At 50.6% G+C, this 24,977-nt stretch overlaps 2 protein-coding genes and 1 non-coding gene across 10 annotated transcripts in view; 1 reads left to right on the forward strand and 2 right to left on the reverse strand.

The window, feature by feature from the left end:
- The window catches only part of LOC100344369 (butyrophilin-like protein 1), a 168,446-nt gene that overhangs the window by 18,540 nt on the left and 124,929 nt on the right, over window positions 1-24,977 (reverse strand). The window contains exon 1 of one of the 8 annotated variants that reach the window (XM_089334137.1): window positions 22,472-22,642. The exons of 6 other annotated variants lie outside the window; for them this stretch is intronic. In XM_089334137.1, coding sequence (XP_089190263.1) covers window positions 22,472-22,595 — 124 coding nt within the window. In that variant the 5' untranslated portion in view covers window positions 22,596-22,642. Of the gene's footprint in view, window positions 1-22,471; window positions 22,643-24,977 lie in introns of those variants that run through there. One more of the 8 variants, XM_089334139.1, reaches the window with a different exon arrangement.
- Window positions 4,397-23,495, reverse strand: LOC149126713 (butyrophilin subfamily 3 member A2-like). Its single transcript, XM_089332400.1, has 10 exons — window positions 23,245-23,495; window positions 21,935-22,029; window positions 21,310-21,657; window positions 18,821-19,102; window positions 18,511-18,711; window positions 18,122-18,148; window positions 8,948-8,999; window positions 8,715-8,839; window positions 7,072-7,098; window positions 4,397-6,721 (listed from the first exon to the last, which is right to left on the reverse strand). The coding sequence occupies exons 2-10, from the start codon at window positions 22,017-22,019 to the stop codon at window positions 6,081-6,083; spliced, it is 1,788 nt and encodes a 595-aa protein (XP_089188526.1). The 5' UTR covers window positions 22,020-22,029; window positions 23,245-23,495; the 3' UTR covers window positions 4,397-6,080.
- On the forward strand, window positions 7,413-7,541 carry LOC149126714 (small nucleolar RNA SNORA11). Its single transcript, XR_016234872.1, has one exon. It is a non-coding gene; the product is annotated as a small nucleolar RNA SNORA11 (small nucleolar RNA).

Genomic DNA, 24,977 nt, shown 5'->3' on the forward strand with positions numbered 1-24,977 from the left:
CAGGCAGACACTGACACAGAGAGTGGTCACCCAGTGAGGAGAACCCCAAGTCAGCCAGGAATCAGGAACCAGGGAGGTGTGGGCTCCACTGAGAGAGAGAGAGAGAGAGGGAGGGAGGCAGAAGAGGAGACAAGTTGTCCTGCAGCTGGGCCCAGGTTGACCAAACGACAGGAAGCTTCCCTGCAGTGGGAAAGAGGTCCTCTAGGAAGCGTGGCCGGGTCCACAGTCCTCCTCCTGTGACAGAAAGTACAAAGCCCGGTCCTCACGAGGGCTGCACTTCTTTGTCAGTCACTGGATGCCCGGTGCTGATCAGGGTCTGGGGCAGTGTTCACCACATCCTCCACATTAGACTCCTCTTCCTTACAGAGGAGGGGCTGAGTGAGGCTGGGAAGCTGCTCTCATCAACGTCACACGGTGGTGAGTGGTGCTGAAGGCAGGACTTGAACCCAGTGTCACACTCCAAGCTGTGGTTTTCCACTCTTCTGCTTGCCTCTCCACCTACAAGCTCCCACCATGCCTCTTGTTGCAAAAAATATTTTTTCTCTGAGGCTGACTCTGTGATGCAGCAGGTGAAGTGTCAGCCTGCAATGCCTACATCCTATATGGGCAGGAGTTGGAGCCCCAACTGCTACACAGCCATTACATCTCCCTGCTAATGGCCTGGAAAAGCAGTGGAAGATGGCCATGTGCTTAGGCCCCTACCACACACATGGGAGACCTGGAAGTAGCTCCTATCTCCTGGGATCAGCCTGGCTCAGCCCCAGCTGTTGTAGCCATTAGGAAGTGAAACAGCAGATGGAAGATCTCTCTCTCTCTCTCTCTCTCTCTCTCTCTCTTTCTTTCTTTCTCTCTAACTGTCACACTGGCTGACAGCTGATTCAGAGGCTGCACAGTAGGGCATGCACAGCCCCACTCCGTCATCACATGGGAGAGTGTACTGCACGCAGCACCCACTGAGCAGGCCCTGCACTCACAGCTGAGTTACAGGAAGACACGGCCCAACACCCATGGCCCCTCCCGCACACAGCATTGCTTTTCCCCACCCAGTCTGTGCCTGTGGTCCCATGGGGAGCTCCTAGGATCACCTGACAGGGGAGAGAAGGCTCAGCCTGACTTACAAATGGCTCTGACCGCAGGCAGGCACCACCCAGTGGGCAGTGGCAGTACTGCAGCCCCTTTCTGGGACGTCAGGGAGCACAGGGGTGAAGAGCACCTGACTGCTCACTTGACTGGGGGAAAAGCACCCAGGCCTGCGAGTATTTGCCAGGTCACAGCTGTGGCCAATAGTGTGATGGGCTGGCTGAGGAGCTGGAAGGAAGATTGGTGGAAAATTTGTGACAAGGACATGTGAGGAAAGGCTCTGTGGACAGATGTCTCTGACTGTACAGAAAGTGGATACTTGTGTTTCCCATGAATGCTCCCCCAAGGACGTGCTCAGCAGAGGAGGGTGGTGATGACCACGTGCTGGGATCTGGAGCTGGACAGTGACTGAGGGGGCACAGGAGGGGCTGATGATAATCCTTACCTTGATGGTGATGTGATCTGTAGCAACATCACAGCTGTCAATCACTCAAGCCCTGGGAGTCCCTTTGAAGCAAGGAGTGTTGAGGCCAAATGCACTGTGAGAAGTGGACAGCAAAGCCAAGGGTGTGTCTTATTTTGCATTTGTAGTGAGGAAAGGCAGGGGAGTGAGACCTCGGCTGTCCAGACTGAGTAGATGGAGACAGAGTGGTAGAGAGGATTCTTGAGGAAGACTCTGCAGACAGGAGATGGAACCTCAGCCAGGAAGATCAGTTACATGGGCAGGAGAACAGGAAGGGACCAAACACCTCACAAGACACCTGTTGTCAGAGGAGGGGGTTGAATACAAGTACAGAAGCATTGTGTATGTTCAGACTGCAGAAAAACTCAAAACATCACCTTATTTAATAGAAAAAGGAGCATTCAACATAAGTGGTTGGATAACCCACAGTTCGGAAGCCCAAAACTCACATTCAAGAGCTGGCTTGATTCCTGACTGCTCTGCTTCTGACCCAGCTTCCTGCTAATGCATTCTGGGAGGCAGCAGATGAGGACTCAAGTGCTGGGACCCTGACACCCATGTGGGGACCTGAATGGAGTTCCTGGCTCCTGGCTTCGGCCTGGCCCAGCACTGGCTGACTGGCTGTTCCAGGAGTGAACCAGTGGGTGGAAGAGCACTCTCATTCTCTCTCTCTCTCTATCTCCCTCCCTTATACTCTCCCCTCTCTCTCCATCTCCCTCCCTTATACTCTCCCCTCTCTCTCCTTTTCCTTCTTCGCCCCTTCCTTCTGGTCTGTCTGATTTTCCCCCAATAAACCCTTTCCGTTACTCGTGTTTGGTTGTGGTTTGAGGTGGCCTTACAATCACCCTCCCCACTCCTCTTTTATGTTGTTTAAATGTAAGAAAATAGTGTACAATTTTCATAAGGTCATAAATATGACTCTAGGCAAAGATAGAAATCAAAGTATTTATTTCAGTAACTAATCAGTAATGGAACTGGTACAACTGTACTTCAGGGAATGTTTGGAAAAATAGACTGTGTATTATGCATCAGGATAGGCATTGAAAAATACATTGGAGTCTTTGTTGTGGCCCAGAGGATAAAGCCTCCTCCTGCAACACTAGCATCCCTGAAGGGCTCCAGTTCAAGTCTTCTGATCCAGCTCCCTGCCTCTGTGCCTGGGAAAGAACCTGAGGATGGCCCAAGTGCTTGGTCCCAGGACCACGTCGGGGACCCAGACGAAGCTGCTGCTCCTGATTTCAGCATGGCCCAGCCCAGTCATTAGGGACATCTGGACAGTCAACTAACAATGGAAGATCCCTTTCCCCACCCCCCCATGCACCTGTGACTTTCACATAAAACAAAAAAATCTTTTTAAAAAAATGAGTAAGTACACTGGGTAAGAGGGTAAAGTGGCAAACATCTTATGGGGCAACAAAACTATAGGCTTTGGGATACTCAGAAAAGTATGTGGTACCTTTGATCAATATTAACTCCCAAAATAAATTCACTGCAAAATGTACAATGAGAAAACTTATAAATCTATCTAAGTGCTACAACAGTGATGTTTAATCACTGCTTCTGAAGCTATTAAGGCAGCTGGTGCACTTAGCTAATGAGATCACTCCTGGGGCCCGCACTGTGGTGTAGCGGGTAGAGCCACTGCCTGCAGTGCCTGCATCACATGTGGGCAGTGGTTCAAGTCCCAGATGCTCTACTTCCAAACCAGTTCTCTGCTATGGCCTGGGAAAGCAGTGCAAAATGGTCCAAGTCCTTGGAACCCTGCATCCACATGAGAGACCCGGAAGAAGTTCCTGGCTCCTGGCTTCAGATTGGCACAGCTCTGGCACATGTGGCCATGTTGGGGGTGAACCAGCAGATGGAAGACTTCTCTCTTTGCCTCTGTTTCAAGCTCTATGTAACTCTGCCTTTCACGTAAATAAATAAATCTTTAAAAAGAAGAGAGAGAGATCACTCCTGTTTTGGTAAATAATATCACGTCATCTGCATGCCTGCCTTTTCTGTCTCTTTCAAAGAAAGAAAATCCAAAAGTTATGCAGTGTCATGAAGATACCTGCAAAATGGAATGGGATAAACAGGACAGCTAATATATGAGTACACTGAGAATACAAGCAAAAATCCAAGCAAGGACCTGTAGAGTACGTGTGTATGGTCTCATTCTTGGGTGAAGCATGTTGATAAATGTGTGAGCACCTCAGCTCCCCTTTCCCACACAGTGTGAGCAGCTCAGCGCCCTCCTCTGGGCTGCACTGTGGCTTAGAGGATTACATCAGGCAGAGTCCACTCATGAGACGGTAACTACATCAGTCACTGGAACAGGGAAAATGTAACCTAAAAACTACTAACTAGAGAAATTGTGGTTCACTATAAAGAGGAAAAGAAAGCTCTAAGGAGACAAAAGGGTGGCATTGTGGTGCAGCCAAGCTTAGGACAACAGAATCCCCCAGCACAGTGCCTGGTTCAAGTCCTGGCTACTCTGCCTCTGACCCAGCATCATGACAACACAACCAGGAAGGTAACTTATGCAGGTTCTTCAGACCCTGCCACTCAGGGGAGGCCAAGAAGGAGCCACTGACTCCGGGCTGCAGCCTGTCCTAGCCCCAAATGCTGCAGACATGTGGGGATGAATAAGCGGGCAAAAGATCTCTCCACCCCCCTCTCTCTGGCTTTCAAATAAAAAAGAGAATAAATAAAAACATACAATATATATGATTATAATATAAACCAAATCTAAAACAATTTACATACAACATCATAAGTTTAAGGAGAGAAGAAGAAAATGATTACTATCTACAAAGACATACACAACATACACAAGACAAGCAAAGACAAAAATTAGTCAGCGTTCTAAGGAAGTAATGAAATTCCTGAGGCAGAGTAACTTGACAAAGACAAGAAGTTTATTCTGGCTCACAACTCTGGGAAGCCAAAGTCCAGCACAATGCAGACTTTTACAGGGGCCGCCTTTGAAAAGCACAATATGGCAGCATCGCCCACTTCTCTCTGTGTCAGTGAGGTTCCTTCACCACTCCCATAAATCCACCAAGATTCAATCTAGGGGCTCTGCCCTAACAACCTGCTCCATTCCAATCACTTCACAAAGTCCTCAACTCTAACACAGTAATTTGATTAAGTTTCCACCCCCTCATTCCCGTTAATCTACAACTTATAAGACTGCAATCCCGACTGAGCTTGGTAACACAAATATTGAATCATAGCAGCTGCTGTCTTCCTTATTGGCATAACTGGTTACAAGGCCAGAGGTGAGATCCCCCACTTCCTTCTCCCACTTCCCTTTTCATGTCTGTCACACTCAGTCAGAATTCATAGACAATCAGATTTTTTTTTTCATTTTATTTGAAATGAAGACAGAGATCTTCCAGACACTGATTCCCTCTCCAAATGCAAACAACAGTTGCTGGACAAGGCTGAAGAAAGAGACATGTAAATCAATCCAGGTTCCCACATGGGTGACAGGAATCCAATTATTTCAGCCATCACTGCTTCCTCCGAGAGTGAGCATTAGCAGGAAGTGAGAATCAGAGGTAGAACCAGGACAGGAGCCCAGCCAGGCATCCAACATGGGACGTGGGGTCTCAAGCAGCATCAGGACCTCTGCTCCACCTGCCCCTTCCTGGTCAAAGTATTTTATCTGGAAGAATGGACGTCTCCTTGCTCGAAGAATCTGAGTCCTCAGCAGTCCTGCTTCATTTTGTTTTCTGTGGTTTTCCACTCACTGTGACAATTGGACTTGGATCATAAAGAGGCAATGCATTGAGTAACTAGAACCAGGCTCATGGTCAAAGCTCTCCGCAGTTGAATTTGCATCAGGAAATTCTCGTCTTCGTCTTCATCTTACTCAGGATCCACTGCTACCCTGCTAGCAGCTCTCTTCTTCCCACAGCTACAGTGTTGACACAGAAGGGACTCCAAGCCCTCCCCTTAGATTCCCTGAGTTAACACAGCAGTTTGTTCACTGGAACAGAAATTACTGAAGTGTGGAAAATCATGTGTGTGTCCTCCATCCCAGAGAGGAAGTAAACAAGGTAGATCATTAGATAGTTTTCCACTAGAAAATCCATCAGTCACTCATCTCCATGGAAATGTTCAGATGGCCAACTTCTGTAGTCAAACAGAACAAACCCTCCCAGAACAGAGCTGGGGACCCCCCTCAACCTCTAGGCCCTCTGCTCACATTCAAGTTGGATAATTAAACTCTGCTTTCTTGGACACAGTAATTCTGACTTCAGCCAATTTATATCCAAAGATAATTGGAAATCAATAAAAAATATTTCAAGACAAAAATATAAAACCAAATTTCCATAGTAAAATTCAGCGTATCCCGTATCAGTTCAAATCCATTTGAATATCCATTTTCTGCTCTTTGAACACTGGCATGAGCTAACAGTTCTCATAACCATGAGATGAGAAAGCTCTTGGGCCATCCAGGACTTGCCCTAGAGGTTTTGTCCCAGGAGCCTGCAGCCCCAGCAAGAGTCTCACTGAGGAGTCGGGGCAGTGAGGGCCCCTGTGGGGCTCAGGGCAGCAATGGAGACTCAGCCCCTGGGGGAGCTCCATCCACTCCAGAGCCTGAGCTGAGCCCCTCCCCTGGGGGCCTCACCGCCTCCTCCAAAGAAGGAGACTTGCTAAGGGACACAGGGAGCCCCTCAGAGCCCCCCTCTGTGGGGCAGATGCTCAGGGTCATGTCTCCCCGAAGCATGAAGCATGGATAGAGGGTTCCAGAGAAAGAAGCTGGGGGGAAGGAGAAAATGTGGGAGCCGTCAGTCATGTTGTAGAAGGAGACGTCCCCCTCACTGTAGTCCAGGAAAATCCCCACCCTGCGGGGATGCTGCCTAAGGGATAGAAGCTGCTGAGGCTTAGTCCAGGCAAGGTAGCCAATGTAAAATGAACTCACCACCCAAAACCCCTCATCTGGGGACTCTCTACACCAGCCTGTGCTTGTCACATGCTCCTTACAGAGCCCCAGAACCCAGTCGCCGAACCTTTCACTCCTGATCTCCACCTCCCAGTAGCATCTTCCTGATGTGATGCCCTCAAGGCCCAACACACTGTAGATGTCCTCAGAGCTCTCAGGGACGGCCTGGCAGCTCACACTCTTCTTTTCAGGAGAGACGGTAAGATTACGATGGGCAGAGCCTGGATCCAGAGTGACAGACCCTGCACAGAGAGTTTCCAATCATGCAAGTTCCCTTTGTACCCCACAGCAAGCATGCACAACCACCCCCAGACCCACCTAGCTGCATGGCGGAGGGGCAAGGCCCATGAGATAAGGGCCCTGGCATGGAAGCCCATGGCCTGCAAGCAGGAGGAGGAACCAGGAGACCTCTCTGAGATCAGACATGTCACAGAGACCTTGATGACCAGCTTGGCTTTGTTCCTGTCACTTCAGCCCCCACCCCACCACCACTGATGGTGCCAGCATCTGTACCAGCACAGAGAAATGAAGGAGGGGCCAGAGCCATGGGGGCCACAGGAGGAGCACCCAGAAAGAACACAAAGTCACTCACAGGCCTGGAACCGTTCCTTCCGCCAATCTACAAGAGAACACACATTACGTATGAGGGGTCTGCACAGACTGCACAGGTCAGCCCAGCACCTGCTCTTCTGAAACAGTGATGGGAGAAATGTGTGGGAGACATTCAGCTGACGGACTGTGTCCTGCACACACACACACACACACACACACAGCAGTCTTTCCCCCAAGCCATAAAGCTTAACACCAGAGACAGAGAGGCTGGCCACTGACCATACAGAAAAAGGCATTTCCCAGATTTCTTCTCAAATTATGCTTCTCACATCCCTAAACACAAAAAATCATGGAAGCTAGATTTTCTTTTTAAATTGGGGAGGGGTGTGCTCAGAGCAAGGGACCTGAAGAATGGCTCCTCTGTTTACAACACACCCAACAGGAATCTTGGGTGATTCTCATCAGGTGCATAATACTTGAGGCCTCTTTACAAACAAATGCCCTACACACAAGCCCTGTGCACCTTCATGTGGTACCAGGAAGGACGTGGCACGAGGCTCAATATTGGGAGAAAAGTTGCAGTGTTCAGCAGAGGACATCACCACATACAGTCTGTCTAGCCTGTGCCTTGGTGTGCCCTGGATTTGAGTAGGCGGGCATACAGGTTAAAATCCATTAGGTTCATGAGCCTGAAGACCACGCCTTCGCCATGCCTCTATGTGATCTCATGCCCCTACCGGGCCACACCTGGGTGTCCACCAGCCAATCAGGTTAATTAACCACTCCCCTTTGGAAATGGGTTAAAAGCCTGGGACACGGTGTGTCCCGCCTCTCTCTTCTTTGCCCTGGCCTCTTTCCAGGGGGGTGCTGACTGTGGCCCTGCACCTCCAAGGCACATGGCCTTCAGGCCAGGTGCCCTAGGCTTCCTGGTCTAAATGCTACTCCACGTGGCTGGTTCCTGGTGCTCAGTATGAACCCAGATTTACCTCTCTCTCTCTCTCTCTCTTAGATAAAGCTCTCACTCTCCTATGCATCTTTCTCACTAAATAAAAGCTTAAAATGTACCAAGCTGCCTCGTTTATTTATGCCGGTATTTAGAATTCTCTAAATATTAGGCAAGAACCCTCTCGGGCTTATGAATATTGGGGATTTATTACTAAGTACATGGTGATACTGTATGGCACCCCAAATTCCGGTAACAACGTGGCAGCCAGATGGCGCTGCTGGGGAACTTTAAAGGGCCACATTTTGATATAAATTTTAGGAGGACCTTCTCTGATATCAGATTGTCTCAGAAGTAAAGGTTTTCAACTTCTCTTTTTAAGAAAAATAAAAGAAGAAATTAGGGAAATCAAAATTTCCAGCCCCTCCATCTACATCAGAAGCACTGACTGAGCAGAACTAGCAGGCTGCCTGTACCCACAGGTGGAGAGAGGCAGCTACAACTGGATGATGTGAACCTGGAGGATGATTCTCAGATGTCCCTGTCCTAATCCTTAAACCTGTGGCTCTGTCACCTACAGGGAAAGGGAGCTTTGAACATGGGATAAAGTTAAGGTTCTTCATTCGATGATCCAGGTGAACCCAATCAAATCATGTAAACGCTGAAAGCACGCAGCCTGCCAAGGTGTGTGTGGCCAGAGAAGTAATAGAGTGAGGGAACCAGAGTTGAAAGATGTGTACCTTGCTGTAATTGAAGACAGAGGAATGTGGCCATGAACTTAGGTGTGCAAGTGGGGTCAGATGCTGGGAAATCCAGGAGCTGACAGAGGGAATGCAGACTTGCAGGTGCTTTAGTCCAGTGAGACCTGTCTCAGACTTCTGACCACAGAGCTGTAGCACAGTCAATGTGTGTGGTGGAGCCACCAAGGCTCAGGTCATTTTTCTGGCAGCAAATAGAAACCTCCTACAATCACGTGTGCTTGGGAGCTACACCCAGCGTGGAGTTGAACTGGCAGGAGAAGGCATCTGGAGAGAGAAAGAGGACCCTTGGAACCTGAACATGGGGAAGGCATGACCCAGAAACTCCCACGCAGTGTGGTCTGAGATGCAGGGACTCAGGGGCCCAGAGAGCCAGTGGGCAAGGGAAGGTCTGGGATGGAGGAAAAAGGGACACAGTGCATCAATCTCCCATTCAAAGCCAAGTCTCCCAGACCACAAACTCCACTCTCATGGAACATGGTCATCAACAGCGCCCCCAGGTGATCAGACAGGACCTGCCCTGCCCTTCGTCAGCTGACAACACAGGGGCTTCAGGACCAGCTAAGCCCCACCTCCCCAGCATGAGCACCTGGAGGGGCACTGAAGTCTCTCCTGGATTTGCCCAAGGCTACTGCATCCCTCCCACCTCCATGCTCATTCCTGGGGAGGAGAAAGCTCAATATTAACTTAATTGATTTGCTTGACAGGAAACAAAATCACATCAAATGGTGGGGCCGGTTGATGTAACCTCTGGAAGAACAGTGAATGTTTAATTTACTTGTTTTTCACCAAGACATTAGTTGTCTAAGAAACTGTAAAGTTCTATACCATAACAGAAGAGGAAGAGGAGAAAAAAGGGAAAGGGAGGAAAATAAAGAGAAAACAGAACCAGGATTCACTTTTGAGAGAATAGCACAGCAAGTACTGTTTAAAATACCAACATAAAATTCACTTAATTTTCACAAGAAATTTGCAAGTTAGGAATTGTTTCATATTCATAACTAGAGATCAGACATTTGTACAGTTGTGAACCCACCATGGGAAAAACATGATTTATAGTAAAGATGCTGTTTGTTCTTACAAAACAAATAGGTGGGGCTGGTACTGTGGCATTGCCGGTAACGCCCCAGCAATCCATGTGAGCACTGGCTTCTGTCCTCGCTGCTCCCCTTCCCACCCAGCTCCTTGCTAATGCACCTGAGAAAGCAGCAGAAAATGGCCTGGATCCTCAGGCCCCTGCACCCACATGGGAGCCTTGAAGGAAGCTTTTGGCTCCTGGTTTGGCCTGGCCCAGCTCCAGCCGTTGTGGACGTTTGGGGAGTGAACCAGTGAATGGAAGGTCTCTCTTTCTCTATCTGCCTCTTTCCCTCCCTCTCTTTCTCTCTCTCTCTCTATTTCTCTGTAACTCTTTCAAATAAATAATTAAATCTTTAAAAATATCAAATGAGGACAAGCGTCCAATAATCATACTAATTATAAGACATAAACTCAACAGAGAAGGGTTATGCTAAGAGAAGACTGTATGATCTCACCTTTTATACAGAAGTCTCCTGGAAACACAGATTCTATAAGGTGGCTCCCTGTGCACCTGCTGCCCAGGGTTCTTTCCCCTAAGAGGGGGCCATGACTGTTTCTCACAGTCCACATCTCTGACCATGAGCAGAAGCATCCAGACCTGGGCGGGGGGGGGGGGGGGACACATTCCACAGGGCCAGAGAGCACAGCTCCTCCCGTCACCACAGTGACTCCCCACTGCCCTAGCATCTCCCTTACCCTGTTCCTTCCCTCACTGCTGCTGGAAGATTGAAATGTTCTCCTTATCAGAGGCAGCTTCACTAGATGCTTATTTCAAAATGACTTTTTTAAGATTTACTTTATTTTAAACTGACTCATTTTGGGGCCCAGGTGTGGGGACAGAGTCTTTCATCTGGTTCACTCTCCAACTTTCCACAATGGCCAGAGCCGGACCAGTCCAAAGCCAGGGGCCAGGAGTTTCCTCTGGGCCTCCCGTGTGGGTGTGGGGCCTGAAGCATTTTGGCCCTCCTCCACTGCTTTCCCAGGTGCATTAGCAGGGAGCTAAGTGGAACATCTGAGATGCAAACAAGCACCCACAAGGGATGAGGGTACTGCAGGCAGTGGCTTAACCCAGAATGTGATAGAACCAGCCCCTTCAAAACGGCTTTTAAAATATGTAAGTTTGGGCAGCTTGTGTTGAGCCTGACAGCTGAGACACCCGTGTCCCGCATCAGAGTGCCTGGATTCAGTCCCTGGATCCAGATCTTTTTGTTTGTTTTGTTTTCTAATACAAGAGAAAAAATGAAGCAAGTTTATTTAAGTGAGTTCACTGCTCAGCACCTTCTCACATCACTGCCCTAGAAGACACCTTTGTTCTCACTTGCCTCTTCCCTTTGCTCGGCTCACAGGAGTCATCCTCAAAGCTCCCACATTGGAGACCTGAACACATTCCAGCCTTTCCCCTGGTTTATTCACCTCTGCTCGATATTCACCGGCTGACACTCTAATTATTCTCTACACAGTCATTCACACCTGAGCTGGCCCCGCAGCTGAGATGGTCTTTTCAGACTTGAGATGTACTGGCTTCTGCCTTAACTTTCTTCTGTTTTCCCTCCCACATGTTTGTAGTTGCTCACAGCAATTTCCAGAAGGTGTCACAAGGCTACAGGATTTAATAAGCTCTCATCCTGGCATCTGTTTATACACCTCACTGGGACATAAGACATCCTTGGCATCAGTGCTTCCCTATCATCGTGTCTCTGTAAAACCTCATAACCACTTCATTAGCATCCTCTACAGCATATTTCTGTGGCCCTTTTTATTATTTATTTTAATTGAAATGCAGAGATATACAGAGAAAGGAACACACAAACACACAGAGAGAGAGAGAGAGAGAATCTTCCATCCGCTAGTTCACTACCCAAATGGCCACAGCCAACAGAGCTGGGCCAAACTGAAGCCAGGAGACAGAAACTTCATCTGGGTCTCCCACATACCTGCAGGGACACAAACACTTGGGTCATCTTCTACTACTTTCCAGGAGCACTAGTGAAGAGTTGGATATAAAGGAGAGCAGCCTGGACTCAAACCATTTCCCATATGGGATGCCGGTGCTGGAGGCAGCTGCTAAACCCACCACACCACAGCGTCAGACCCTCTGCAGCCTCTTTAACAACTTCACTGCTGCCAGATGGGCAAACCTCATGGCCACATCACTGGGTCCCCTGCTTTGTGGTGACGTCACTGTCTGCTCCTCTGTAATGAACCACTGCAGACTGTGTGACCTTGTGCAGCAGCTTTAAGCTCAGCAGTTGATCCACCATCATCACACTCACTCACATGGATTACTCCAACCTCTGCAGATTTCTCAGCATTTCCACATCACTCTTAAGGGCAGCCACAGGACCTGGAAATGCTAAGGTTTCCTGATCTTCCACATCATTTCCTTCATACTCAGTCCCCTGGATAAACTGTAAATGTTCTGCTTAAAGAACCTCTGTGCCAGGTCTTGTACATTTTCTCCATTATCCTGGAAGGCTTTTAAAGTTTGTGCTCCTCTGCTCGTTCCACTGAGTAGGAATTTGAAACAGTGAAGGTGGCCTTCCAGGGCTGCTAATGAACTGGAAGGTTTCCATTGTGGCCCCCAGAGTCTATGCTACATCCCCACTTAACAAGAAGCTGCAAGCAGCCAAGTCCCCCATGAAAAGTGGCCTCGTGTACAGGTCTCTGTTCTCTCATCAGTCACCTTGGGATCCTGGTCACCTTTGCCTAGGAGCTTGAGAACCTTCCCAAAATCTGAACTGGCGTGAAGAACCCAACAGCTAACTTACTGTCCCAGTCATATAGAGATTTTAAATGTTGGGAAGAGATAGCCAGCCTACCAAATTCTATCCCATCTATAAGAGTATGTATTAACACTAATGAACAAGAGTCCCTCACCACTCCACTTTGGAACATTATTTGTAAAGTGAAAGAGCATCCATGAGTTGCAGTGGATGTGAAGGAGTGCATCCACTACATCTTGAGCTGCTGAGTTTGAGGCTTTGATTATAAGAGCCTACATACTGGGGCCGGCACCGTGGAATAATGGGTAAAGACGCTGCCTGCAGTGACGACATCCCATATGGGCACCAGTTCAAATCCCAGCTGCTCCACTTCAGATCCAGCTCTCTGCTAAGGCCTGGGAAAGCACTAGAAGATGACCCAAGTCCTTGGGCCCCTGCAGTCATGCAGGAGACCAGGAAGAATCTTCTGGATCCTGGCTTTGGATCGACACAGCTCTGGTCATTGTGGCCATCTGGGGAGTGAACCAGCAGAAGGAAGGTTCCCTCTGCCTCTGCCTCTCTGTACCTCTGCCTTTCAAATAAAAAAAAAAAAATTTTGGAGGAAAAAAAAGAGCATCCTGAACTCTGGCTGCAGCTATATGGGCTGCCATCCAAGCTCTTACAGTTCCTTGTGTGATATCAGCTCCACGCCAGAGTTAGCTCCAGCTCTGGACTCTAACTTCTCTCCATTGTACACTGAGGAGGAAGCAGCGATGGTTGAAGGATTCAAGGAATGAACCAGAGGATGAGGGCACTTGCTCACTCACTCTCTCTCTCTCAAATATTAAGATGCTTTAATTTAGATTTTTCCTGAAATTTACCTACACGGTGTCTTGGAATCAATTCTATTTCACACACCCAAGCCCTGTAAACCCTCCACACACTCCCTACATTCCAACACCAGGGCTGGGCCTTCAGCCACTGCAGTCACTCTGAGCCACCTGCACAGCACTCACTCTCTCCCTTATCTCCTCTTCTCTTCCCCACATGTTCTTTTCTACTATGGTTTGCTTGCCGTCCTTTCTCTAGGTAACAATTTCTACTTTTTTTTTTTTTTTGACAGGCAGAGTTAGACAGTGAGAGAGAGAGACAGAGAGAAAGGTCTTCCTTCCATTGGTTCACCCCCCAAATGGATGCTATAGCCGGCGCACTGCACCAATCCGAAGCCAGGAGCCAGGTGCTTCCTCCTGGTCTCCATGCGGGTGCAGGGCCCAAGGACTTGGGCCATCCTCCACTGCCTTCCTGGGCCACAGTCTTTATGCATTGCCCCCGAAAAAGCAAACAAGGGCCTTGAGCCATTAATAAATACAGACAGAATTTTCCTAAAATGTGAAAAAAATATGAAAAAAAAATCACATATTACATTTGCTGCTCTTGTAGGGGAAAAAAAAAAAGAACCTATTCAGGTTCAGGTATTTGACCTTTCAAAAAACTCATGGGTTAAGTGTCTGAACTGGATGTCAGAGGCCTGGGTTAGATTCCCAGCTCCAGCTCTGGCCAAGGCACACCCTTGGAAACAGTAAATGATGCATCTATCGGAGCCCTGCCAACCATGTGGGGGATCTGGATTGGATTCCCAGCTTCTTCTGGCTTTGGCGCCAGCTCACTTCATAAAGAATCCACCATTGCAAATATTTGGGAATGGAACAGCCAACGGGGGAGTGTTTACTCTCTCTCTCTCTCTCTCTCTCTCTCTCTCCTTTTCTTTCACCCTCCCTTCCTCCCTCCCTCCCTCCATCCATCCATCCCACACTCCCTCCTATTCAAATTATCCTACTTTTTAAAGCAGGGGTAGGCTATGAGAAACAGTGACTTGATCAGCACTTGTCATCACTGTTGATGTAAATTTAATACTTTATTCCTTTTAGTATTTTTTTGTTCTACTTAATACTATTGGTTGAGCTATGTAATTAACACACAATTATTCTTAGGTGTTTAAAGTTAACTGAAAAGTGATTCCTGGTAAATATAAGAGTGGGAATAAGAGAGGGAGGGGATGCACAATTTGGGACATGCTCAAGCTGACTTGCCCCAAGTGGTGGAGTTAGAAATGTGTCTGGGGATTCCAATTCAATCCCATCAAGGTTGCATGTACCAATGCCACCTCACTAGTCCAAGTGATCAATTTTAGGTCACAATAGATCATAATGATAGGTCTAAGAGTCAAAGGGATCACATAAACAAGACTAGTGTCTTCTAATACTAACTGAGAGAATAAAAAAAAGGAGAGAACAATCCAACATGGGAAGCGGAATACACAGCAGACTCATAGAATGGCAGATGTCCTAATCAGCACTCACTCTGGCCTCAGAATCAGCCCTTAAGGCATTCAGATCTGGCTGAAGAGCCCATGAGAGTATTTTAGGCATGGAAAGCCAAGACACTCTGGAAAAAAAAAAAAAAACACACTCTTCGAGTGTGATCCTAGTGGAAAGAACAGGCCATCAAAGAAGGAGGTACCTTTCTCTGAAGGGAGGAGAGAACTTCCACTTTGACTATGGCCTTGTAGAAATAAGATCAAAGTCAGCGAGCTCAGGGGGCTTCCATGGCCTTGGTAACTGATGACTAGAGCCTGGGGAGATTGCTGACGCCTTAAATAAGAGCATCAATTTGTTAAGTCAACAACAAGAGTCACTGTGCATTTACTCCTCATGTAGGATCTCTGTCCTTAATGCGTAGTTCAATGTGAATTAATGATATGACTAGTGCTCAAACAGTATTTTGCACTTTATGATCTGTGTGGGAGCAAACTGATGAAATCTTTACTTAATATATACTAAATTGATCTTCTGTATATAAAGATAATTGAAAATGAATCTTGATGTGAATGGAATGGGAGAGGGAGTGGGAGATGGGAGGGTCGCGGGAGGGAGGGAAGTTGTGGGGGGAGCCATTGTAATCCATAAACTGTACTTTGGAAATTTATATCTACTAAATAAAAGTGAAAAAATAAATAAATAAAACAGGAGTAGGCATGTACAAGCTACAGACTCCAGCTTCTTGCCAATGGAGAACCTGAGAGGCAGCACTGAGGGGTTACATTTCTGACATGCATGTGGGAGATCTAGGCTGAGGTCTATATCCTGGCCTTGACATGGCCATGGCTGTTGCTAGCAGTTAGGGAGTGAACTAGGAGATGGGATATCTGTCATTTTTGCTGTTGCTCTCACTCTCTGCATGTCAAATACATTTTAAGCTTTTCTAATCTTAGAGTACCGAAATGTTGCATACAGTTTCAGGTATGTCAGAAATCTCAACCCACAAATCCATCCACAAACATCCCAGAGACTCTGTTCCCAAATTTAGAACATTTACTCAGAGTAACTAACTCCTCAGCAACCACTGATACTTAGAGGAAGAAACCCAGGCTGGACAGTGGTCAGAGCACGGAGAAGCAGAGAAGACCATATTCCAGGGCCAGGAAGACCAAAGTGGGCCTTAAAGGGAGGATTTGAGGGTAAGAAGAACATAGATTCCATGACCCTCTTAGTATAATCTGAGTCCTGAGCAGTGAAACATGGTTCCCAGGGTCATCTGGAGACCGGCGCTTCCTGATCTACACAGTGGTTGCCCTGCCCCAGGCTCTCCTCACACCTCACCGTAATGAGAGGATCAGCTGAACAAGGGGTTTAAGAAGATGTCGCTAACCCTAACTATGACCTGCAGTGGACAAAGGGCCCAGAATGGAAGCAGAGCTGTGGTCCCACGGAGGAGCCCCTGCTGTCTTCCCTTGGGGGCTACAACACTGACAAGGAAAGCAGAACGCCCAGCCCATCTGGAGTTGAGTCCACAGGTAGAGAAGGGGCAGAGGCAGGGCAGGTGAGCAGAGGAGCCATCAGCGTCACTTACCAGCATACAGCTGCACCTTCCTCCAGGCTGAAAGGAAACACACCCTGGTGAGACCACAGCCACACCACCTGCTCAGCCCTCCCTGCCCTCTGTGCTGAAGGTCAGATTCTGCAGGAGGAGAGAGGCTGCACAGGAGGGGCCTCCTGCAGGTGCAGACAGCAGAGGATTGTGGGAAACTCCCTGACCACAGATCAGGAAACCTGCAGGACAGCTGAGTTACACCCTGCCCCACTGCTGGGTGACTTTTGGCTGTCAGCTGTCTGCCCTGCGCCTCAAAGACCATAAAGTCTCCTGTGTCACTGGTTCCTTGATGCTGTTGGTCAGGAGCAAAATATGGCTGTGTGAAGATATTTTAGTGAAAAAAATGGGGCCAGTGTTGTGGCTTAGTGTGTAAAACTGCAACACTGGCATCCCATATGGGCCCGAGTTCAAGTCCTGGCTGATGTACTTCTCCTCCATCTTCTTGCTAAGGTACCTGGAAAGCAGCAAAGGATGGACCAAGTGCTTGGGCCCCTGCAACCATGTGGCAGACCCAGGTGAGCTCATGGCTTCAGCCTGTGCAAGTTCTGGCCATTGTGGCCATTTGGGGAGTGAATCAGCAGATGTAAGATCTCTCTCTCTTCTCTCTCTTCTCTCTCTCTCTAAGTGCCTTTCAAATTAAAATAATATAAATATTTTTAAAACAAAAAATATTCTACATTAACAATTATTGCATGATATTTCCTGGTTGGGTATATTGGGAAAATTAAAGGCAAAGAAGAACCACATGGGGATGAGACTCCTCCTGGATCAATGGAGCCAAACAACCTCCATAAAATATTTCTAGAGGGCCGGCGCCGCGGCTCAATAGGCTAATCCTCCACCTTCCGGCGCCAGACAACCGGGTTCTAGTCCCAATCGGGGCACCGGATTCTGTCCCAGTTGCCCCTCTTCCAGGCCAGCTCTCTGCTGTGGCCCGGGAGTGCAGTGGAGGATGGCCCAAGTGCTTGGGCCCTGCACCCCATGGGAGACTAGGAGAAGCACCTGGCTCCTGGCTTAGGATCAGCGCGGTGTGCAGCCTCAGCGCGCCGGCCGTGGCGGCCATTGGAGAGTGAACCAACGGCAAAGGAAGACCTTTCTCTCTGTCTCTCTCTCTCTCTCACTGTCCACTCTGCCTGTCAAAAAAAATATTTCTAGAGAGAAGCGTCAGTATGCTAAGAGACTTTCAGCTGGTCCCATCACATCCCCACATCTGGTCACCAACCCAGTCCTCTCCCTTTCACATTTCAACAGCACCTTTGAGAAAAAGAGAGGAAAGACTCCCTCTGGGTGGTGTCTTGAGAGGGAGGAGGCAGAAATCACACCCCCAAGCTCAACGACCCCATTTACTCATCTCTCCCTCTTCTCATGGAATCTCAGTGCATCTGGCTATGGTTTCCTGTGCAGACCAAGAGCTGGGGCACTGGAGGCTGAAACACTAGTGGCACTCACATGGGGACAGCCCAGCGTGGAAAAAGACCAAGGATGCGGCACACAAGTCTTGGAGCACAGACTACAAACAGTCACCAGGGTGTGAGAGAGCCCAGAGAGCAGGGTTCTGCCACCACCACTGCCACTGCTGCACTAATAAGGGGTCCACATGTCTGTGCCTGGACACAGACAAGGAGGGGACAGCTGGGCACTGGTGGGACAGGACCAGGGGACATCTGGAGAGTCACTCACCAGCCAGGTAAGCTGCCTTCCTCCTACCTGAAAAGCAGCACACAGGGAACAGGTGAGCTGAGACCCAGAGTGTCTTCCACAAAGGGACAGGGGGAGTTCAGGAGGGGAGCTTACCGAGTTCTCCCTGGAGCTCATCTGAAAGAGAGAGAAAAAACCTTGAACTTCTGTCCCAAGAAAGGAGAGACCGTGTGCCTGGAGAACCCACAGTAAAGACCTCATCCATATCCTAGAGAAGTTCCTACTCCAGACCCACGCACAGCTCCAGCCTCCAGCTGTCCTGTCTGGGTCTCCACAGCCACCTGCCCTGGAGAGCAGAACCCACAGACTCATCTCCCAGCATCCTTCCTCTCAGCACCAGCTGCCCCCCTGCCTGGCCCCTGGCCCCCTACCTCTGGCCTTCAGTGCCTCCTCCTTTGCCCGCAGGTCCTCCTCCTTAGCCCGGCATAACTTCTCCTGTTTCTGCCTCTCCTGCAGTTTTGCAGAGAGCTCTCTCCTGGTGAAGCAGCCAGCCCCAAAGAGCAGGAGCCCCAGCACCGTCAGGCTCCCAGCAAAAGCTGCCTTCCAGGGAGAGGCCTGCGCAAAGAAGGGCTCTGGGGCCCAGGGGGAGACCCAGTCAGGGGAGCACCCAGGCCCACCCCGCACACTCAGGGATGCCGGCACCACCTCCCAACCCTGCCAGGAATGAGAAGCAGCACCGACCTGGGATGGACACGGCCATCGCCTTCTCCTGGCCCAGGATGGGATTGAGGACAGAGCAGCTCACACTCCCTGCAGAGCTGTCTCTCACCACCAGAGCCGCCTCCACGCTGAACAGCCCTGCTGCGTCCTGGGCATGGGCCTCAGAGAACTCCAGGAACTTCTCCCCACTGAGGTCTGTCCACTGCACCTGGGGCTTCGGGAACCAGCCTGAGGCCTTGCACACCACGCGGACCCCGTCCTGCTCTGGCCCTTCAATGTGCACTTGAGGGGCAGAGCCCAGGCCTGCAAGAGGGGAGCTGTGGAGACCCTGGAGACCACTTGGCCCAGGGCCTCAGCAGGGTCTGGGTGTGGCACAGCTACAGGGGAGTCACTGTGTTCCATTCTGGAGAGTCCATGGGAGGGCGTGGCCTGAAGAAGGGGAAAGAGCCCTGGGACCCATGGGGGCACAGAGTAGGGGGCTTTCTCCTCAACTGTGCAGCTGGGAAGACTGAGGCCAGAGAAACCAGGAGCAGGAACTTGACCCCAGGACTCCATCCTGAACCTCTAATCTCCTCACCCAGCTCAGTCCTGGGGCACCTGCTATGATTCCCACTGCCTCTCTCTGTAAATCACTTCCAATACTGCACCAGTCAACAACCCTGTCCCCACTCCTGCCCTCATATCCACACCCTGAGTTATCTCTGCCAAGTTTCCTTACATACACTAGAAAATCAGACTTTCAGAACTTAATATGTATTATTAAAATATCTGGCTTTGCCCTGTTCTTCTTCCCTGGCCTCTTGCCAGGACAGGGCTTGCTGTAGCCCTGTGCCTCCAGGGCGCATGGCCTTCGGGCCATGTGCTCTAGTCTTCCTGGCCTAGATGCTCATCTACATGCTGCTGCTCTTCCAATGCAGCTCTCTGCTATGGCCTGGGATAGCAGTGGAAGATGCCCCAAGTTCTTGGGCTCCTGCATCCACGTGGAAGAAGCTCCTGGCTCCTGGCTTCAGATCAGCGCAGCTCTGGCCGTTGCGGCCATCTGGGGAGTGAACCAGTGGATGGAAGACCTCTCTCTCTGTCTCTGCCTCTCTCTATAACTCTGTATTTCAAATAAATAAAAATAAATCTTAATAAAATATCACCTATTCTTTCTCCATCTTTATATGTAGCCAGCCCTCGCCACACACTTGGTGGTTCCCTCACATGGACTCTCTGAGGTTGGTCATGTGCCCCGACTTCCACACTGAGAGTGGCTTAGCCTGACTGAAGCAGAGGCTTGGAAAGCACTTGTGCCATTGGTGCTCTTGTGGGCGTTTGGAGGGTGAACCAGCAGATGGAAGGTCTCTGTCTCTATCGCTCTCTGTTGCTCTTTTGAATAAATAAAAATAAATAAATAAAACTTTTTAAAAATGGAATTCATGGCTGGCACCGTGGCTCAATAGGCTAATCCTCCGCCTGCGGCGCTGGCACACCGGGTTCTAGGTCCCGGTTGGGGCGCCGGATTCTGTCCCAGTTTCCCCTCTTCCAGGTCAGCTCTCTACTGTGGCCCGGGAGTGCGGTGCAGGATGGCCCAAGTGCTTGGGCCCTGCACCCCATGGGAGACCAGGAGAGCACCTGGCCTCCTGCCATCGGATCAGCGCGATGTGCCGGCCGCGGCGGCCATTGGAGGGTGAACCAATGGCAAAAGGAAGACCTTTCTCTCTGTCTCTCTCTCTCTCACCGTCCACTCTGCCTGTCAAAAAAAAAAAAAATGGAATTCATGTTACATCTGATTGACTAAAAAAAAGAAACAAAACATGAGATTTCTCTGTCTTCTCAGTCCCTCAATGGATGGCCTGTGATGTGTCCCATGTTCTGGTTTGGTGCTTACTCAGCAATGAAACAGTTGTGTTTCCCTACTGCCTTTGCAAAGAGGAATTCTGGGAGAAAACTTTGGTTTTGATTTTACTTCCACAACCACACCAAAGATGTGTGAGTAAACCCACCTGACACACTAGGGGCTCCACGTACAAGATTTTTTTTTTTTTTTTGACAGGCAGAGTGGACAGTGAGAGAGAGAGACACAGAGAAAGGTCTTCCTTTGCCGTTGGTTCACCCTCCAATGGCCGCCGCGGTCGGCGCGCTGCGGCCGGCGCACCGCGCTGATCCGATGGCAGGAGCCAGGAGCCAGGTGCTTTTCCTGGTCTCCCATGGGGTGCAGGGCCCAAGCACCTGGGCCATCCTCCACTGCACTCCCTGGCCACAGCAGAGGGCTGGCCTGGAAGAGGGACAACCGGGACAGAATCCGGCGCCCCGACCGGGACTAGAACCCGGTGTGCCGGCGCCGCAAGGCGGAGGATTAGCCTAGTGAGCCGCGGAGCCGGCCCACGTACAAGATTTATATTGAGAACATCAATGAGTGACTGAGCTGTCTTTCCTCACATATGAAATGAGATGTTTAATTACATGAGTTTCCTCCAAAACCCAATACTCCCAAGGTCCAGATCCAGAATACAGATCAGGCCACCCACCTGCCACCTGCAGTTCTAAAGTGGCCTCTTCATAGTAGTCTCCCTTCTGAAAGAGGCAGGTGTGCCTTCCATTGTCTGAAACCTGGACCTTCTGGATGCGCACGGCAACCTGCCCCTGGGTGAGGAGGTCCCTCACCAGCGAGGTCCGCCCTGCGTACTGGGGCATCTTCTCCTCCTGCTGCTCCTGGTGGTTCTGATACACGAACACCACCTCTGAGAACTTGGTTCGGAACCACCGCAGCTCCATGTCCTCTGCGTTCATGGCTGGGACCAGGGAGCAGGGCAGGATGGCGTCACCACCCAACTCTGCCACAATGGGATCTGAGGGGCCGATCACCTGGAACTTGTCTGTGGACACAGAATAAACTGAGAACTGAGAGACTCAGGCAGGAGCAGAGACACACACATCCGCTGTGGTCATGGAACAGCAGGCTCCAAATCCTTAAACAACAGTCAATTCTCTAACACCCACTTGATGGCTGAGTGACTCATCCTAACTTCTTAATGTCAGCCAGTGCTTGGGGCAGCACCACCACATTCTGGGCCTCATTCTGTCCTGACGGACAGGGCTGGGGGCTCCTCCCACCGCAGAAGAAGACCCAGGACGAGTCAGGGACAGACTCACCTGCAGAGCCCCATGTGGGCAGCTGGGCGAAGAGAAGCAGGGAGGGGAGACTGCAGAGCAGAGAGGGGCGGCAGCCGTGCTCCATGTCCTCGGAGCTGGGGAGAGAGGCGGGGAGGAGGAGGCCTGGGCCAGCAGGCAGCAGGCAGGAGACAGGGCCACAGCAGAGTGCCAGCCCCTCTTTGGGGAACCAGTGCCAGGGCCGCCCTGTCAGCCCCAACAGAAGCAAAGCCTTCCCTACAGCCTCAGCACACAACAAGGGGTCCCCACAGGATCTGACAGCACAGACAGCTGGGCCGGGGCTCTACCAGCCCTTCAGGGAAGACTGCTGTGCCAGGCAACACTTAAGGCAGCCTGGGGGGAAACAGCCCCTTCTCTTCCCACCCCAACTGAGTTCCTCTGCCCAGAAAATCAGGTCTCTTCTTTCTCAGCCCTGGGGCCCCACGGAGGAAACCAGGCCACTATGCACACAGTGCCCAGGACCCACCCCACCAGGACAGAGACCCTGATTCAGGCCACTCACCCTGAAGGACGTACCACCTCCTGCTTCCTGCAGCTCTTCAACCCCCAGTGGTGACCTGGGTGTCCCCTGAGAAGGGTCAGAGACAGACCCCTCCTCACCGAGCCTGTGCTGCCCGTCCCAGGGGCCCAGCACCTGTGGCATCTGTGGCTGTGGCGTTCACCTAAATTAGACCCCACCCCCAGCCTCTTATCCACAGGCCCATGTCCTGGCCCAACGTTCAGCAGGTGCCCGGGGCCAGTTCCTGCTTGCAGGTGAATCCTTACTCCCTCCACATTCAAAGATTTCTGCACTAACAGTTAAGGACCCTGGGAGGAGGCAGCACCACAGAGAAAGTGATTCACAAGTCACCTACTCTTTGTGCACTGGAAGAAGAGGCAGCCTCTGGTCCTGCGAAGAACAGGCTCAGGGCCCTCATAGTGCTGCCTCCAGGCTCCCTGGGTCACAGCTGAAGGCAGAGCCCTGGAGTTTCTGGGCCTCAGTTCCCTCATCTGCAAATGTGAGTAACAGCGTCTTTCCCCAGAATTGCAGGGAGAGGTCCCTGACTCTGTGTCAGCACGGTCACTAATGCAGTCAGAGCAGGGCCTGGTCTAGGACACATTTGAGAAATAGCAATCAAAGAAATGAACACAGGCTCAGTGCTCACTAACCTCGTCCTGGTTCTTCCTGCATTGAGACTTCCCCAGCTGCCCCCCTCCACTGCCCTGAGCCCCACCACACTCTCAGCTCCTCCCTCCATCCCTGCTCCCTGCTTTCCTCTTCCTCACCCACAGGTGTTTCACAGCCAGCTCACCTGCTCCCCTGTGACTTCTTCCAACTTCTTCTTCTCTAAATTCAGCAGCTCCAGAAAATTCAGAACCACAGCAACTGGTAAATCCACCCCCTTGGCTTGCACCTGCCCTGAGCTGTCCTCAAAGCCATTACCCCTGCTTCAATGTCCATGCTGAAGCCCAGGAATCCTCATCCTAATGAGGCAGTGAGCTCCCAGGAGACCAGAGGAGCAGCAGAGCTGGCACAGGTGCAGCAGCCTCTACAGAGGCCCAGCCCTGGGGCCACTCCAGCACCACAGCTGCCCTGGGAGTGGCTGCAGCACAACCTGAGCTCACAGTGCCCTCAGCCCCTCCCCCTCAGCCACCACCTGTCCCTGCCCAGCACCGAGACTTCCCCAGGCCCAGAGAGGCTAGAGAACTTTCAGGAAATCACTGAAGAAACTGAGTTTCAGTCCATGACTATTTAGTGTCAGGATCTGAGCTACACACAGCAGATGCCTGCAGCTCCTGTCACAGCTGGGAGCAGATGCAGGAGGACAGGAGCCCTGCACCTCCTGATACCAGGAACTTCCTAGGGGAGGGACGGCCTGGAGCTGCAGGGAGATCCCGCTCCCCATCCCCCACCCTACACACACACACACATACACACACACCCAGTGGAATTTTTTTTTCACCTTTAAAAGTTTTCCTTGCCATCTGTAACCAGCATCAGCCTGGCAGGTGGGCTGAGCTGTGACCAGGCAACCTGCTGAGCAGAGCCCTGGTGGACACTCCTCCTTCTGGCTGCCATCTGCCCCTCAGGTGGGAGGAGTCTGCGGCCCCACCCCAAGTCCAGGCTGTCAGCACCACAACTGATGTTTACAAGCAAATGTGGCTCAGGAACACCCGGATGCTCTCAGCCCAACAAAGGACCAGGTCTGCCCAGCCCCACCCAGAGGTCAGCGGCAGAGCCCTCATGGCGTGGGACCCCTGCCCAACCAGGCTCAGAACGGGTGTCCAGCCCATGTCCACACCTGAGGGTCCAGGGCAGGTGAGGAGGTCTCCCTACCCTGCAACCATTGAGATGCACAAGGGGCCTCAAAACGTGGAAAACAGAATCAGAAGATCAGTTTAGGGGCCAGTGCTGTGGCACAGCAGGTAAAGCCAGCAAACCATATGGGTGCCCGTGCGAGTCCAGCTGCTCTACTTTTGATCCTTCTCTTTGCTGCAGCCTGGGAAAGCAGTAAAAGATGGTCCAAGTCCTTGGGCCCCTTACCCATTGGGAGACCTGGAAGATGCTCTTATCTCCTGGCTTCGGATTGGCACAGCTCTGGCCATTGTAGCCAACTGGGGAATGAACCTGTGGATGGAAGACTTTCTCTCTCTCTCTCTCTCTCTCTCTCTCTCTCTCTAATTCTGCCTTTCAAATAAACAAATAAATCTTAGTGTACTTTGCTGCAAAAATTTTGTAATCTAATTTTTAGATTTATTTATTTATTTGAGAGGCAGAGCTACAGACAGAGAAAAGGAGAGACAGAAAGAGAGGGTTCCATCTGCTGGTTCACTCCCTAAGTGGCTGAATTGGCTGGAGCTGGGCCAATCTGAAGCCAGGACCCAGGAGCTTCCTTCAAGTCTCCCACATGGGTGTAGGGTCCCAAGCACTTGGGCCGTCTTCCACTGCTTTCCCAGGCCATGAGCAGAGAGCTGCATCAGAAATTGAACAGCCGGGACTCAGTCGGCACCCATGTGGGAGGCCAGAGCCGCAGGTGGAGGTTAA

Source organism: Oryctolagus cuniculus, chromosome 5, assembly GCF_051225735.1.
Source record: "Oryctolagus cuniculus isolate XC-2025 breed Fujian yellow rabbit chromosome 5, ASM5122573v1, whole genome shotgun sequence".
In the NCBI taxonomy this organism is placed as follows: domain Eukaryota; kingdom Metazoa; phylum Chordata; class Mammalia; order Lagomorpha; family Leporidae; genus Oryctolagus; species Oryctolagus cuniculus.